The sequence below is a fragment of the Oreochromis aureus genome, linkage group 18 (genome assembly GCF_013358895.1).
Source record: "Oreochromis aureus strain Israel breed Guangdong linkage group 18, ZZ_aureus, whole genome shotgun sequence".
In the NCBI taxonomy this organism is placed as follows: Eukaryota; Metazoa; Chordata; class Actinopteri; order Cichliformes; family Cichlidae; genus Oreochromis; species Oreochromis aureus.
The window spans coordinates 10,306,904-10,324,795 of NC_052959.1; the positions used below are offsets into that span (position 1 = coordinate 10,306,904).

Below are 17,892 nucleotides of genomic sequence, written 5' to 3' on the forward strand. Positions count from 1 at the left end.
GTCCAATATAAAGCATGATTATTAAACATGATCACATGTTTGTGTGTCCCTCAGCCGCCCTTTTAAGTGACTCTTAAAGATGGGTAGACTTGTACTTTCCCTCACTGACAGTGGAAGACTATTCCAGAAGCTCACTCCCTGGTATGACAGAGCATTCTGTGAAAAGGTGGTCCGCCTGAATGTCAATTCACAATCACCTCTAACAGTGGCTCGAGTCAGTCGAGACCCGGCAACACTGCTAGACTTTTGTTTAATAAAATCACTCATTGGTGGAGGCGCCAGACCATGTATAACTTTGTATATTAGACAGGCAGATTTAAATAATTTGAAATTAGTAAAATTTAAAAACGTGTATTTATCTAAAATTTTACAATGGTGATATGAAAAGGTTTTTATCTAATATTTTCAATGCTCTTTTGTAGCATACTTCAATTGGCCCAATAGCAGCAGAGCTCGTATAGGACCAACTTGTAATACAATATTCAATATGAGCCAGTATCATAGAATGCAGGAATGTAATCGCTGCTGTGTCTGTTAATGATGTGCGGATATGTCTAAAGTTCTGTATATTAACATTTACAGTTTTATGACTGGCAGGTTAATGTCCCCATAACCATGAGAAGCTTTAAGTTTAAAAAGTTGTTGCAGCTTAATGGACCTGTGGTTTTAGGTAAATCAAACTGAGTCTCATAGAGCTGTTTCCTAAAATAATAATTAATCAGTTAGAGAATTAGAGAGGTAGGCTACAATATGCTTAGTTGAAACGGGTCATTGGATTTTGTGTTCTTTTTTTAAAAGTTGCTTCGCTCCCTATAACCCCCCCAACCTTATTGATAACTCACATTTAAATAGTAATATAACAGTGTATGAACAGTTTTAAAGTATAAAATTAGGAAACAAAGTCCCTCTGAATTCTTAGTAGTATTTCAAAGTAATATAGAAGGTCTAAAAAGAAGAGAAAACAGGGTAAACACCAGAACCCTGTCTACATTCAATACATTAAAAAAAAATAAAAAATATATATATTTGTTTCTCCCAGAAAGATTTTGCGCTTATAAGCAATATGTTTCTGGTAGAAGATTATGCACAGTTCTTGAGCGAATTTATCAATCACTGATGGAGATGTCAACTGAGAGAGCAATTCAAGCAGAAGCTGAAGCACATCTCAAAGAGGAAGAGAAGTGATAAAAATGGAAACAAATTTGACGTCACTTTTCATTTAGTATATTCAGAAGATCATTTTCTTTACATGCAAGTTTCATTTTATATATTCGTGTTTCATTCTGCATATTCAAACTTCATTCCATGTATTCAAGTTTAATTCTATAGGCGCGCGCTGTTTCACTGTAGTCTCGCGTTATTTACTTCCGTTGACACCTTTATATGGATGCGTGGTTGCTACGGGCGACTGACAACAGACGGCAACAGAGAAACAGCTAAAAGCTGGAGTTGACACTATCGTAGTGGAAATAAGTATTACCTTAACTGTCTTAATCAGAATAAGATGTCTAGCACTAACACAACTCTGCCTGACACAGGCTGGGATGAGCACTTTGCTCTCCCCGAGCCCAACGCTGAAAACAAGGCTCTGCTGGAGGAGGTGAGTGTGGGAATATAGTAACTGTTTATCTCACCGCTAAATAAATAGTTTTAGTAAGTGACGTAATCTAACGTGTCAAACAAGTCTAACAGGGGAATCCGGGATCTCTGAACGAGCCTCTGAATGACTATAATGCTCACAACGTAAAATAAATTCTGCTTGGGGACTCATGTTTGTTGTCAGCTCTGTTTGCGTCCGCTCTGACTTTACGACAAAAACACCACAATATATATATATATATCGTATATACGGTGCACAATATAATAGAGAATATGCTTGTGTTGGGGCTATATTGACGCTGTAAGTATCTAGACCGGAAGGGTCAGACCACTTTATACATTATGGTTATTATATATTTTTATACCCCCACCCCGGATTTTTGATTTCTCTAAGTTCAAATAGTAAGTTCTCTGCTGAGCAACAGCAATGATTAAAATCTAAATCCGAAACACCCTTTATAGTGGAAAGGCTCTCTGGGTCCCATTTTTAAGCCATCACCAGAGTATTATTCTTGATCAGTTATTTTTCCTCCTTGAACGCGCAATTTATGTTTATGTAAAACAGAGGAAGGACAGCTGATGTGTTAAGAAGTGCAGTTTTACAAATATATATGTTAGTTTTCAGTCTTTTGTCAGTACAGCTAGCCTTCACTTTACAAGGCACAGGACAAATGTGGATTTTCTTAACCTGTATTTTTAGTGATTATAATTCAAACAAGCCCTGCAGTATACTGTTGACCAGTCCAGGGTCTGCCCAGCCTCTTACCCTATTGCACCTGGAATAGACTTGAACCCCTGACAGCTGTAACCAGAGCTTTCCAATAGGTTGTTTCTGGCCTCATTGCTTGACATCACTAATCTAGACCACTTTGTATCACTGCCTGAGTTCACAAGTCCTAAGGTTTTTCACAAAATTGGTAGGTGGCTAAGTGTTGCTCATAAAAGGTAGCCCTGTTCAAACATTCTTGTGTTACATTATCTGGTAACCTGCTCAACAACAGATTCACAGAAAAGAGATGGAGCTGCTGGAGCTGGAGCACATGCTTGAGAGAAATAAAGATCACAAGAAGATAATGACTGAATACTTAAAAATGCCAAACAAGAGCTGGAAAACACTGAGGTGAGAATATTAGAGCATATTGTGAATTTACCGTTTGTCGCACCAGTGTGTGCCGTGTGTGAGACTCTTGTAACTGGCTTGTAGTTACTGTGTGTTACTTTAGTTATTCTGATGTTTTTCTGCTCACAGGCTCTGTGCAAGGCAAAGGAAAGAGAGGAAGAGTTCGAGAAACACTTGACAGCTCTCTCAGACAGAGAGACAGGTCGCCAGGCTCAGGAGGCTGCTAAGATGGAGAAAGAGCTCAAGTCTTTAGCAGAGAGGAAAGACATGATAGAGGTCTGTGTATATAAACATCTGTATATACACATCATATACAGGATTTGGCTTAGTTTAGCTGTTGGTACCAAAATGACCTTCTGAACTTTTGCCCATCTTGCCAGAACCACATCTTCAAGGGCAAACAGAAGCTGGATGAGTTTATGGAGCAGATGAACTGGGACAAGCAGACCATGGATGCCTTTTTAGAGGAGTCGGCGCATAAAGATGAGGACACAATGGCCATCATCAAGTATGCTCAGCAGGACGAGCAGAGGATCAAGGTAAAAATAAAGTAAATTCTGGAATATGGATCATCAAGCTGTGTTCACCCTCTGCTAACAGCTGTCTGATCTCTCCTCATATAGTCACTCACTCTGGCTATAGAGAAGAAGACACTGGAAGCCAGAGAAAAGCAAAAAGCACTGGTCAAACAGTCGACTGAGACTTTATCTGCGCAGGTAATGTGAGACTGATTCTCAGCAGACAAACCAAAGCAGCTGCAAAAAACTCCTTCAGGATGACTGTTGCTTCCTTTCCTGTCCAAACAGATCGCTTTGGATAAGACTACAGAGAATCTGCAGCAGGCACATCTGGAGACCCAGCAACTCATCCACCAGTGGGAAAACACTATCAAGCAGATGATGCAACGGGATGAAGACATGCAGCAGTGCGCTCTGGTAAAGTTCACTTCTGTTGATAAAAGACATTAAAAAAAGCCATGAATATGTGAATTCACACTGACAGGTACACTTGAGTAACACCTGATGTGTTCCTTTATCATTCCAGCAAGTTGCTCAGTTGAATCAGACCATTAGGGAAAGGAATGCCACTGTAACAGAGAGGAAGAACTTGCTGGATACTCAGAGGAGCAACAACAAGGAGACTGAGAGGAAGATAACCCTCACCAACCGACAGGGAGCAAAACTGAGACAGGATCTGAAGGAGCAGGAGAGTAACTGCAGCAGGCTGCAAGATGAGGTCAGTTCCTCAAACTGTGCTATATGTAAAGGAGTAGTAGCTTCATGTTCTAAGAGCTCATGTTTGTGTCCTGCAGCTGAATACCCTCAAAAACACACTGGACAGAACAACCTCTGACGTGGAGTCCCTGACATCCCAGATATCCAGAATGAAGAAAGACATCCAGGATAAAAATGACAAGTCAGTGGAATCTTACGACACATCCCTGCCTATAAATTAGCACTGTGATGTTTTACCTCTTTCCCATGTACTACATGTAAACTGTACAGTGCTGTGACAAAGTATTTGGCCCCTTTTTTTTCATACACACTTATTTCCCGATCATCAAAAAAAAATGTTAATATTTGACAAAGATAACTGGAGCAAAGACAAAATGCAGATTTATTAAGGTAAAAAGTTAAAACTACGACCACCATGTGTTTGACTGTTGGTGTGATGTTCTTTTAGGAAATGATGTGTTATTTTCACGTAACACGACTGAAAGCTTCCAAAAGTCTCGTCAGTCCACAGAATAATTTCCCCAAAGTCTCCGGGATCATCAAGATGTTTTTTGGCAAATGTGAGACGAGCCTTTGTTGGTTTTTTGGTCAGCAGTGGTTTTATCCTTGAACTCTCCCATGGGTGCCATTTTTGCCCAGTCTCTTTCTCATTGTTGCATCATGACCTCTGACCTTAACTGAGACATGTGAGGCCTGCAATTCTTTAGATGTTGTTCTGGTTCTTTTGTGACCTCCTGGATGAGTTCACCACTGTTCTAAGTTGTCTCCATTTGTGGCTATTGGCTCTGACTGTGGTTCACTGGAGGCCCAAAGCCTTAGAAATGGCTTCTGTTTAAGCAATTTCTTGATTTAACAGCTCTGCCAGTAATCAGGCACGATTGTGGTAAGTAAATTGAACTCAGCTTTCCAAATAATGAGGTTAATCACAGTTAATTCATAATTTAAAAAGGGGAAGAACAAATTTTTTACACATGCCAGGTAGATTGGCACCCAGTGCCCCAAATTAACTGTAGTGGTAATTCTGAAAATCATTTTTTAATTGTTTCTGTAACAGTTAATCCACCCGTATGCATAAGCTCTTTTTTAAAATGATCAAAATTTAATTAAAAAAAACAAAACCGTAAAGCACATTATTATTTTTTTTGATGAAGATGGCAAATTACAATTATTTACTGAACAGAAAAAATAGTTTTAGTGGTTGAATGTTAATTAATTTCTGACCTCTCAGAGAAGTCCAGTGTGCCCGCTCATATTTGGGTATAAAAACATGAATTCTGTTTATTATTTGCCTAAAAAATAACAATTTTCAACAACTTTTTGACAGTGTCTAAAATATTTGTGTTTTCTTGTTTTTAGAACAGATGATCTAATAAATCTGCACCTTATTGCAGGGCTTGTTAAATATATATGTATATATATGCCTGTGTGTGTGTCTGTGTTGTAGACTCAGGCAGGCAAGGGCATACAACGCTGCACTGGACGAGAAGCTGAAGGTGGTGACTCAGACAGCTCTTAGTGAGGAGGAGAGAGCTGCACAGATGGATCAGTTTCTTAAGGATGAGGAACAGGCCATCAAGGTGAGCTGCCAAATCTGATACAGGTAGAAGAGAACTGTTGTGCACAGAATAAGAACTTTGTCTAAGGATTTCTGCCTACACTCGTTATTATGTTGGTTTTGTTTTCATGGCATGAATAAGACATACAAGAAAAAGAAAAACCTTTTACAAAACTATGAAACAGTGTTGTTTAAATAGCATGAACTAAATATACTGATTGTACTGATATATTAACACCATACAAGGGAAGGTTGTAGAAACCTCAAGGCTCATTAAAGGTCTGTTGTAATTGCAGTGATGTAATAGAATCGGGATGATCACATGGTTTAATCAGAAGTAGCATGATTTCAATTTCACTTTTTAAAGTCTTGGGTTTAAGAAGTGTTTTTTTTTAAAATAATTCACCTGCTAGAACCCAGATGAGCAGACTCAGAGCTCGGTGCCTCAGGCCTGCTGTGTAACCCTTTGCTTGTGCTGTGCTACAGGACTTGGATGTCCAGCTGCGTGACTGCAGGGAGGAGCTGTTGCATCATAAGGAGCGTTTGCAGGCCATCAAGACAAAGGAGAAGGATTTTATCTCGCAGGTTTCAAAGAGTAAATCCACCATTAACAGCCTGGAGAGTCAGCTCAGAAAAATGGAACAGGACCTGATTAGACACCAGATGACCATAAGTGACCAGGCACGCTAAGCAAAAATCATACACTCAACGCACAGACACGAAAATGTGCGCTACCCAGCTTTCACCACTCTGGTGCTGAAGTACCAACGCATGCATTTAGATCTTCCTCACTTCTTCCCTGCTTTGTGTAGAGTTGCAAGATGATCTTCCTAAAAACAAAACTGGCAAAGCTGAAAGGTGACGTTAACCAAGAAGAAAAGAAAATACTCAACAGGAAGCTCGCTGAGCTGACCGAAGAACTCGAGGAGAAAAAGAAGAAAGCCAAAATGCTTACCGACACTCTCAAGGAGGCTGAGGTCGGTCTGATGCTTCGCAGTGCTATTCTGCATTTGTATGAAATAATCCCATCTCACATATTGCATTTGTTTGTCTCTGGCAGGATGATATTCGCAGTTTGAGGAAAGAGATTGAGAAGTCTGAAGCTCAGAAGAGAGACCTGACCAGTAAGGTGGAGGAGCTCCTGCTAGTCCGTAACACCAGTGAGAAGGAGCTGAAGACTCTCAGACTGAGGAAACAGGTAACTAACTAATGGAGGCTAATTCAGTGGATCATGCTCATAGGCATGTGGTTGTGGTTTGCTATGTTCACCATTATAATTTAAATTCAGCTTTTGTTTTAAAGACCCTACAATAACACAGAGACAACCCAACAATCAGATGACCCCCTAGGAGTAGAGATGGGAATTGATAAGAACGTAGCAGTTTCTTATTGATTCTCATTAGGTTTTCATTAGCTCCACTGTGAGAGTCAACACCAGCATTTCAAAGACATTACATTCGTGCAAATTAACTGCATCCTGTGTGGTCAAATGTTTATGCGTGTTGAAGGTATTTTTTACTCTTTGTTAAGATCATTGTTGTTGTAACTTAAAATAAGTCATGTACTGTCTGTACTACACAGAACACATGCAGTACATGACTTAATTACTCTCAGGAGAAACTAACTTGTTACATGACTTTCACATTTCTCTGAAAAATGACCTGAAACACTTATCAGTAAAAACCTATAGGCTACAATCCCACACACCAACACCAATCCCTATCCTAATGAGGACACACATTCAGGGTCCGACTGATGGGATGGGGTCAGCATTCACTCAGCTTTAACATCACTCTGGGTTCTTGGCTAGTTTATCATTAGCATGCTGTCTCATCGTTTTGTGGAATAACAATAAAAGTGTAATAATCAGTGAAGCAATGGGTTTTTCATAAATAGTAAATAATTAGCCTGTTTTTTCTTCACTAACCAGTGTTGGTTAGGACTGAAAACATTCAAATTTCTGTCGATCACATGGAAATGGATGGATACCCCATGGTCCACACATGTTGTTGTTAACCTCATGTGTTTCTCATCAGGAAAACAAAGTGGAGCACCAAATTTTAAAGATAGAAGTCAAACGTGTGAGGGATCTTCTGTACAGCAAGGCTGACAACGTGCTGTCGCTGGAGAAAAGACTGCTGCAGCTACAAACAACCATGAAGGAGAGGGAAGACGAGATTAAGGTCTACAAAGAAATGCTCAGCCAGCAGCTCAAGATCAGTGAGCAGGAGAGGCAGAAACTCAGGTAGGAAAAAAACGAACAAGACTGTCCACTTTGCTGTCAGCTGAGTTTTGCATCTGGTTTAAGAGATTTTTTTTTCTGTCTCAGTGCTGAACTTGGTGAGAAACTGTCCAAGATTGACATGATGAAGAAATGTTTTGAGATTGTGAGCCTTTCCCTGGCACCTCCTGAGGGAGAAGAGGAGAAATCGCAGGCTTACTACATCACAAAGGTCTGCACACACACTGCTGTGTTAAAGCAGACTATGGTTCCACAGCGCCACACAGTCACTTTAAATGACTGCTGTGTGCTTTTTCTCCAGGCTGCACAAGAGAAAGAGGAGCTTAGGAGGAAAGGCGATGAGCTGGATGCTACAATCCACAAAGTGGAGCTGGAAAACAAAGCTCTGGAGAACACCATCCAGCTGTTCAACAACAGTAACTCTGCATTTCGCCAATCTCTGAACAAAGTGAATGAATCCAGTATGTATGAGAGGGTGGATGGAATGACACCAAACCAGCAACTCAAAAGTCCCCCTTATCACCAGGAAGTTTTATGATTTATGTCACTTTTTCGTCTTTAGGTCCAATGTACCAGGAAAAAGTGAAACTGGAAGGGCAGCTGAATGTGGGTGAAGAGACGCTGAACTATAAGAAAAGGCAGATCCAAGAGCTTCAGCAGGATATACAGGTTTTTGCTATTTATAGTAGCTGCTAGTACTAAGACAAAGCAACTTGTACTTAAATGCTGAATACCACCAGCTAATTCTGTAAAGTCTGTCATCATAATGTTCAGCGCAAGGATGAACTACAGGCTAAACACATAAAGCAGTTTAGTGTGTTAATGCTTTTTGAATTGGGTCTAAAATAGTCTTGTATACTCAGTTCTTCCTGTGTTTGTAGAAACCACTAGCTGGTGCTATTCTTTGCTGACAAAATGAAAGATGACTTTGACTACTTGGGATGCCGGTCCTGTATTTATCTGCTGAAACTATGCAATCTGGAAGCTACTTTCATATCACAAGTATCACACGCAACATCTGAAGAGAAGAGTTTCAGGGGGTGGAAGAATTCATGAAGCTTAGTGCTAACCTGCAGATGACTTTGTTTTTTTATTGCAGGGGTGTCAAAAACAAGGCACCGGGGCCAGAATTGGCCTAACATAGACTCCAGTCTGGCCCGGTAGACACATTTCTGTCATTTACTACAGCAGTTCTTCTTCATCATCATGTAGAAAAACTGAGACGTACTTTTAAAATTGCACTTCCTTGTCTTTTATCAAGATATCTCAATATGTGTAGTTAATCTTCTTCACACTGTCAGTAAGGGAATTTTAACTGGCCACTGCACGTGGCTCATGATGTAAAAGGAGTTTGACGTCAGTGATTTATGCATTTATCTATCAGTTTATCTATTAAATAAACAAGAATTTGATCGAGCGGGTTGGAGTTTTGGATGCAAACATTTAATGACCATTTATTTAACAATTAATAATAAGCTCTGTGTGAGAGCTCCTTAGTTTCCACATTATAACCAGTCTGAGTTTACAGCAGTTATACAGTAAAATGTTATTTGCCATTTTTAATCCTCTTGAGTAAAAAAATCCCTGTTGGTTTTTGTTCTCATTTCCAGCATGAAAGAGTAGCTTGAGCATTATATAGCAGAGTCCCAGTGAGAGTGTTATTAACAGTTAATTTTTGTAAAAACTATTGGAGTCATCTAGTGTAACTAACCTTGCATGAATCACTGTGTATGTGTGCCTCAGTGAATGTGTGTGTGTGTGTACACTGCGCTCTGGTTTCAGGACCTGAACAATGTGTTGGAAAGTCTGCCACAAGAAGAGCGGGTGGAGAGAGATAAGATAGAGAACAAACACGCCCTCGTCAGCAAAATGAACGAAGAAGTTACTTCCCAGCAGGAGAAAATTGACAGAGCCTCAAAGCAGGTTTGATGTCCAACTGTATCATGTTTTCTAAACACTTTTGTTAACATGCCGCACTTGTGAACAGTCAACAGCAGAACGAAGCAGCGTCATGTTATAAATGTGTGCTGCTCTGCTGATTTTCCAGTTCTCTAAGCTGACCAAAGAAGTCCGCTCAGCAAAGGGCACCAAAGGCGAGACTTTCGAAGAGAAAGACATTAAGCTGAGGGAGTTGAAGGAATTCATCAAGAATGTGGACAGGATGCTGAATGAGGCCTGGGAGGGCAATCCTGACCTCAGATCAGTGATGGAGAACTATTTCCTGCAGGTACAGTCCTTCAAGAATTATTGAACGCTTTGCTTTACTGTTGAAGCTCCTTTAACTTGAACGTTTTCTCTCTCTCAGGCCAGTCTGTCTCTTCCCTCTCCTTCTCCCACTCCTGCCAGCCAGCAGAGCTCCAAGACAAGTTCCCCCCGCTGCTCCACCTCTCTCAGGTCAGGCTTCTTCCGTTCCTAATAAAACCTCTGATCCTCCAAAGAAGGTTCTTCTTCTGCATCTTTATGGGGGTTTTTCTCTGCAGGTCTCTGGCATCCTCAGCCAGCGCCAGCCCCCGGACCGCTGCGCCTTACTCCCCCACACTGAAGACGGTGGAACTGAGCCTGGATCTGACTGCGACCTCCCCTCCTCTCACCACCTCCAGATGTTCCAGCTCTGCGAGCAGCTCAAGCAGCAGAAAGTCAAAGAAGCTTTAGTGTTTTTCTCCTCTGATTGTTCAGAACTACTCAGTTTTGTAGTTAAAGCTGCAGAGAATGACCAGTGCATTGATGTGTTTATGTTTTCAGGTTGTAGGTTCAGGATCATTCGTTTTTTGTCTCTTTTTTGGTGTGTCGCATTCATTTCAGAGTAAATCTCGAATCTGTTAGATTTTCAGACTCTGTGAATCTAGTGTAATCTGATTTTTTTTCTTTGGATTCTCCTTTTCTTTGCTTCTTTTGTCTTACAAGTACATACATACGCAAAGAGTTCTCAATAAAATGTTATTGACAAGCCACTCTCGGAGTATTTGTATGACTGCGGTACCTTGAAAGCTTTCCTAAACTACCTACTTCACTACATATACACAGTGTGAAAGGTATTCACCTATTTCTCTTACCCAGCTTTAGCAGCAGCTGAAATGTTTTCTGCCCTATTACAATCTGTTTGACTTTTTGGTAGCTGAGTAGGAGTGCCTCATTGTCTGAAAAGTGTGCTACTTCCTCATGTTTCATGACATGGTTTGTTCTGACCCTATTCTTCCTGCTCATCCAAATCTTCAAGGAAGTTTTGCAACCAGGCCACTCCCTCTCTGTAACACTATTAGTTTCTCGTACAGACTAAAAGTAGCCAGACAGACTACGGGAACAATACTGCACCTTAACAGATTTCACTCTTTTCTTTGGAATAAAGCTTCAGCATGCTGCTGCTGATCCTGTTTGCTGGATGTTTGGCCACATCTGTAGCACAGACCAGTGAGTACACTCTTTAGTGATCATAAGGAAATGCAAAAGGGAACTTTAAAATAACAATGGTAATAGGTTAAAACTGTCTACATATGAATTGTGACCTTAATTGTGCTCATGTTTCAGCAACAGTTCCCAGCGCTTTAGTAGGAGCCACGTCTGCAGCTTATGTGCCAGAATGTAAGTGCCTTTTAAATTGTAGTGTATAATTTGCACTGAGGTCTGAAATCAAAGGTCTGATTTTGATTAATTTTTCTCTGTTGATCTTTCAGATGTGGCAATCCTTCAGGCATATGTTCAGTATGCTGGCCAATTTGATCTAAATGAGACGACAGCTCAGCCGATCTTGGACAAGGTACCTGTCTTTTTACAAAATAAGCTTAATGTCGATAGAAACTCTAACAGCCAGTTCTGTATGTGTGTTAATGAGTGACTCAGGATAATGGGTTTAAAAATGTTGTCTTTCAGCTCAGCCAAGGCATCAGGGAGCAGCTACCAGATTCCAGTATAAGTCTGAAAATTAGAAACATCACCAGAGTCTGAGACCTCACAAGCTTGTCTTTGCTCATTTGATTCGACTAGCTCGACTCGGTTATCTGAGTGGGATATATAAAGTTCACTTCAGCAGATATTTATAGTCATTTTCAGGTGATGGTTTCATATTAGTCTTTGACAGAGGAATTGAATTGATGTGTTTCTAATACTTGAATAAGGCAATGTCTACAACATGAAAGATAAACAGTGAATATCGAAACAAAAATGACCAAAGAATCCAATTCTTTTAAACCTGTTGTATGTCACAAACAGGCCACTCCCTCTGTGCAATGAATTGCTTGTAAAGAATGAAAGTAGCTATAAGCTTTTGTGTGTGACAAATGTCCAAAAACCTGAAGATGGGGGGATTCAGCTGTTTTAGAGATGAATCAAAGTGCTTGAAATTGAAATCTGTAGCTTTGTGATCAAACTGAGTTACTAAGTATCCAAAACAGAGGAAACAGGATTTTGTCGTAACCAGATAACTTTAGGGTTAACTCTGAGTTTTTTGTACTATGATGATGATTTACATCTTACTGGGTTACAGTATATCGTAGTATAACTTCATTACAATTTCATCTCTACACAAACAGCACAACCAAAAGCAGCTGAGAAATTAAAAAGTAAAGCTGTTGGGAGAGGAAGTTCAGAGTTTTGGTTGAAAATTTTCTGGGAGCGCTGATTCTTCTATTTACAACATGCTTTGAGCACAACACAGATTCTCTGCTGGGGGTAAATGGTTCATATCTGCAAGCTGTTAAGCTGTGATTTTCTAAAACCACTGAGTGAAGCACAAAGTGAGTGTGACAGAAATCTGCATGTATTCATTTAATGATGCAGAAAATATGAATACCTCATTCTAATCTGCTGTAAAGTCTCCTTTACACTGATGGAAACACAGAACACTTATACATGAAGCACTATATTATACTCAATATGATCTCTTTTTTTAACATCCACTTTGACCTTGGTGATAACAGGTATGTCCTGTGAGGCAAAGTATATTGCTGTGAAGTTTGAAGTCAATCCATTAAAATTGTGGGTAATATAAAGTTTATACTGGTTTTTACATTTGGTGTGACCTTTGACTTTGATCTTGACCCAGTTTTCACCCAAATAAAATCAGCTTGAGCTGTTATCTACCACTAGCACTGAACGATTTGCTGCAGCATTCATCTGTTAAATTTGTTACATTTAGTGACTCGATAACCAGCTTTATGTGACAGCATATCCTGATGCTCAGTGTTAGGGTAACTGAATCCAGATTACAGAACGATACTGTTGTCATGCTGAACTTAGAGCATTAGAGACCCCTGTTTTTACAAAAGATATGGAAACAGTTGTTGTGTAAAACTGGAACAACAGAATGTAATGATGTGCAAATCATGTAAATGTAGTAATAAATAAAAATCAAGTTGTAAGATGATTTGTAATGTTGTTTGTTTGTTCTTGATTTATAAAAGTAAATCAATGTTTTTGATACGTGTTAAGTCCAGACATCCTACATTATTTTGTGCAGAATGTGTTTGACATTGTCTTGTGTTTGGATATCTGGCCACTTAATTAGGTACAACTTGCTAGTACTTGATTGGACCTCCTTTTGCCTTCGGACCATTCTTAATTCTTCATGGCATTTATTCATCAAGGTGCTGAAAACATTCCTCAGACATTTTTTTCCATTCTGAACTGATTTTTCACATCCACCACATCCCAAAGTTGCTCTATTGGACTAAGATCTGATGAGTATGGAGGTCATCTGACTACAGTGAACTCACTGTCATGTTAAACAAACCAGTTTGAGATGATTTGATCTTTGTCACATTGACATTAAACTGCTGGAAACAGCCATCAGGAGATGGGTCATTAAGGAATGAACATGGTCAGCAATAATAAAGGTTTTGTTGTGTACTTTGGACAACCACTTTTGCTCACTTCATAATGAATTCATCATAGTACTAAAGTTGAACAGTAACACCAAATCTTGTTGTTAAGCAGAACCATCTGAGCTTAGATTGAGGGTGGAGTCGGACAAAAGGGAGACTGTCACAGTTTTGTCTTGGAAGGACATTTCAGTTGAATCACGGAGTGAATCTGAAGGTTTTCAAATGGAAACTTCCACTTTCAGCCACTAGATGGCAACCCACACTCATGCCTTGTCCCACTTTGACCCACCTTTTCACCATTTTTTACCCATAGCAAATGAATTCGTTCGCCTCATTATTTTTCATCAACCAAAACTAAACCATGTTTTATAGATTTCTAGTTATGCTAAAGAGATTAAAAGCTTTCTTTTTTGAGCAGGCAGTGCTCCATAACAAATGCTGTTTGGCCGCAGTCAACTCTGTCGTTCCACTAAAAGACCCAACATAAACCGATTTTAGACCTGGGAGAGTCCTGTGCAGCTGTTCACAACTTCAGTTGTATCCAAGTTATCCTATGATTTACTGTTAGAACCTGACTGATCATTTAACAGTTTTAAAAAGGAATAAAATTGATTAACACATCTTGCAGTACTGGGGAAAAAAGCTGTATTGTGCTAGGAATGGGTGCAGTCAAAATAGTTTGTGCCTTTATTCTTCAGGACACTCTGAACTCTCTTGGGCAGCTTTCCTGTAATTTCTCCAGGCTTCTTGAGGAACACTCAAAGTTCTTCTTTGGATGTTTCTGCTGTTTGTTCTGTCCTCTGTCAACATGATCCCACACTGCTTCAGTAATGTTGACATCTGAGCTCTGTGGAGGCCAATCCATGACTGATGGTAACCATTGTGTATCTTTCTATCCAAGCATACTTTTACTGCATGGACAGTCTGTTCACTAAAAAATTAAAGACTGGAAGGATGGCTCAAGACTTTTGCACAGCACTACAGGTCAGTTCAAGATTTGTTTAATACAAGAAAAAACATTAACAAACATATAATGATAAAAACAAGTGTAACAAAGCAAAAAAGGTTAAGTGACAGCAACCACAGAGGAGACTGAGGAGACTCTTTGCTTGCTTAAAAGAACAATAAACATTCACAAAACACCGAAAGTTTGATCCTGTTAGGTAGAAAAGGGACTAAAGGCATGTGTGGAGCTGGGAATGATTTTTTACATGGTTACATGCTGTGTTTTAATCCAGTTTCACGCCTTTGAACACATCTTCCGTGGAAAGGCTTGACTGCAGAAAGCAGGAAATCAGTTTCAAAAATATTCACTGTATTCAATATCAGAATGAAAGACACAGAAATAACCAGCTGCGTCTAATTGCATATATAACTGTCCCATCTCCCACGCCACAGGCCATGTTAATCAACGTTACACTGACCTCCTCCAGTCTTCCACATGAGCCGTGTGTGCTTTTAAACCCCAGGGACAGTTTGAGCAGACACTTAGGAGACGTTTGCACACTACAAACCGACCTTCACCATAGCTGCCTTTAGTATGGACCTGAGATTCCTCGTTTTATCTTCATTTCTGATTGTGGGGGCAACACTCAGCATCTCTCCAGCTGAACACACTGCACACTGCAAAATCAAATGGTAACGTTGATTGTTTTTGAGCATTTGTGTGTGGAATTGACAATTTGAATTATACATTTTGCAGTGCACTGTTTCCTAAAATTTAAAACAAATTCATGGAATTATTAATATCAGATGCAGAAGTTTTGTTGCAGTGTTCAATTCAGTGTACTTTGGTTGTGTTTGTGTTTTGAAATGCACTCACATCAGTCATATCTTTGCAGAGAACAGTTTCCACTCTTTTCTTCTTAAAGCAACATCCCTCTTTCAGTGAAATTATATTTCTTGTATTTCTGTCAAGACATTTTGAATGAATAATTTCACTGCTCTGCTCTGCAGGCTGTTTGGCATCTCATGCAGCAATGTCTCTGAAAGGCTTGTGAGCCAGATCAAAGCCTGGCAGATCAGCAGAAGCTGTCTGTATGCAGGAGAGCGGTGCTCCTATGAGGTCAGACACATCAGTTCCTATTCTTTAAAGCGTGGCACAAATATTTTGGTTTTTTGTTTCATACTAAAAAACCTCAACTACACCCTCAGTGAACATGAAGCATTTGCTAACCATTAGATGCTGTTTATGGGATTTGGGTAAAGTAATCTCTTTCTTGATGTATCTATTTAAATGAATGAGTTACTGCTAAAAGCAAAGACCCACAGACCCACAAACTGACCAGTTAACAGAAAGACATTTATTTTTCTGTACATGACATGTTTATTACCAAGGCAAGCAGTGAGATGAACAAGGGTTCAGCCATGTATGACTACAGCGAGCACTGAAGATTATTATTATTTTATTTATTTAGTCATTTATGTACATTGCTATAAATGGACAAAAGTACTGGGCCACATCTTTTAATCTTTGAATTCAGGTGTTTTTAGTCCAGGTGTTTGGCCCCTCCTGGTCTCCAGTGGTGTAGTGGTAACACATTGAATCCAAAGACACAAATAATCCCCTGTGGGGGTTGTGTCAGAAAGAACATCTGGAGTAAAGCTCTGCCAGATCAAACATGCAGAGCTACCTGCTACCTGGTGTAAAGTTGTCGCAAGGGAGAAACTGAAAGTAGCACAGCTGTAAGTGGTATTATTGCATAGTGAAAGTATTTAGAAAACCACAGGAACTCAGCCCTGAAAGCGTTAGACCATGTAAAGCACCGAATCTGAATGAATAGCATCTAAATGTCACCAAAACTGCTGGTTCAATAACTGCAGAGTTTCAAACCTCCTCTGGCATTAACATCAGTATAAAAACTGTGCGCCAGGGACCTCGTAGCAGGGGTTTCCCCAGGTCAAGCAGCCCCTGTAGGTATACTGTTTAGGTGCCTTAACGTATTTGCATGTTTATAGAATAGAATAGAATAATCCTTTAATTGTTCCACAAGGAGAAATGAGGTTGTAACAGCAGCAAAAAGACACATATACAAACAGAACAGGACACAGGACATAGAACAGAAGCACACGAAATTTTTACATATTTACATCATGGACAATAGTTACCAAAACAGTACTGTACAAAAGTTATTGAAATTAAAGTACAGATAAGTGGCAAACTCAGGTTGAGATTCCAACTGTCATTTTGCCAAGCCTGCGAACTCATCAGACTCCTTCTGGGACTTTGTGTTACATAAAATGTTACTGCCAGACGTCAATCAGCTTGAAATGTCTTGACAGCTTGTGTCATCAGCTCCCGACCTGATCAAAGCCACGCACACATCTCCCAGAACAAAGAAAGTCAACGACCTTCAGTTCCTTGTAGAGCAGTCCGCCATTTGCAAAGTGACCGTAAGTGTGTATAAACTGTGTATAAATTATAGACAAGTATGGTGGAATGCTTGTGCAATGTTACGATACATGGAAGATAGAATCAGAACACTGAACATTTCATCAGATTTACTTCCAGAATTTCTTGTTTGACAAACCAACCGATGTTTCTGATGAGCAGGGAGAGGCGGTGTCTGAGTTCTCCACAGATCCAGCTGATAACAGCACAAACTACTGCAGCATGCAGAACCTGATGGACGGTAAGTGGAATAATCGCTCGGTGTTACTGTGAATTATGAAATCACATCAGCAATGCCTGTTTGCTTCTCTCTGCTCAGGAAGCACGCTGAGCGACGCCGAGGGATACAAAAAGTTCAGCAACAAGTGGATCTGCCCTGGGTTTGATGCTGCCAAGTGCGCCCTGCTGTAAGAGACGACCGGATCCTGCCAGCTCCAAATGTTGTCTCTGAGAAATGTTTGCTTTGAACAGTGTGTTCTTCTCCATAAACAGACTAAACTGAACTGTTTTCTCCAAAATGTCTGCAGAAGATATAATAATAGAGTGTTTATAACACATAAATTCAGTAGGATGGACCTACATGAATCTTTTAACTGGTTAATAAACAGTGAATCCATGATATTTATTGCTTTGTCTTGTTGAGAGTTTTGGTTTTTGTTTGTTTCCTGTTTTATACTGAAACTATTACTTGTCTTGTGCAGAGCATAGACAGTATGTAAAAGCTGGATTGAGCTCCTTAAGCTTGTATTCTTTGCAACAGCCAGCAGGGGGAGACTCCTGTAATTGGAAAAAAAGGATACAAAGTGGTGTAGAAAGGTCTGGGCTTGCTTTCTCTGTGACGTCAGCAAATATTTTCCAATGAAGTCAGGAGGTCTAACTTGGGTCTAATTCAAAATCTAATTGAAACCAATCTGATGTTCAGTCTGGAGCTCAT

General features: G+C 39.8%; 2 protein-coding genes across 2 annotated transcripts; both read left to right on the forward strand.

The window, feature by feature from the left end:
- The first annotated feature begins 1,386 nt into the window (after positions 1-1,386).
- ccdc39 (coiled-coil domain containing 39) lies at positions 1,387-10,698 on the forward strand. The gene is given in 21 exon segments (XM_031740007.2): positions 1,387-1,600; positions 2,601-2,679; positions 2,682-2,719; positions 2,849-2,995; positions 3,100-3,258; positions 3,343-3,435; positions 3,526-3,654; positions 3,764-3,955; positions 4,032-4,135; positions 5,399-5,531; positions 5,996-6,190; positions 6,322-6,486; positions 6,570-6,707; positions 7,546-7,754; positions 7,839-7,962; positions 8,053-8,212; positions 8,314-8,420; positions 9,534-9,674; positions 9,799-9,978; positions 10,057-10,145; positions 10,232-10,698. Coding segments are annotated over 21 exon segments (2,850 nt in total). The 5' UTR covers positions 1,387-1,504; the 3' UTR covers positions 10,404-10,698.
- A 4,409-nt stretch (positions 10,699-15,107) lies between these two features.
- On the forward strand, positions 15,108-17,568 carry wu:fc46h12 (uncharacterized protein LOC568958 homolog). The gene is made up of 5 exons (XM_039602411.1): positions 15,108-15,205; positions 15,524-15,632; positions 16,850-16,960; positions 17,121-17,199; positions 17,278-17,568. The coding sequence occupies exons 1-5, from the start codon at positions 15,108-15,110 to the stop codon at positions 17,367-17,369; spliced, it is 489 nt and encodes a 162-aa protein (XP_039458345.1). The 3' UTR covers positions 17,370-17,568.
- Positions 17,569-17,892: the final 324 nt, after the last annotated feature.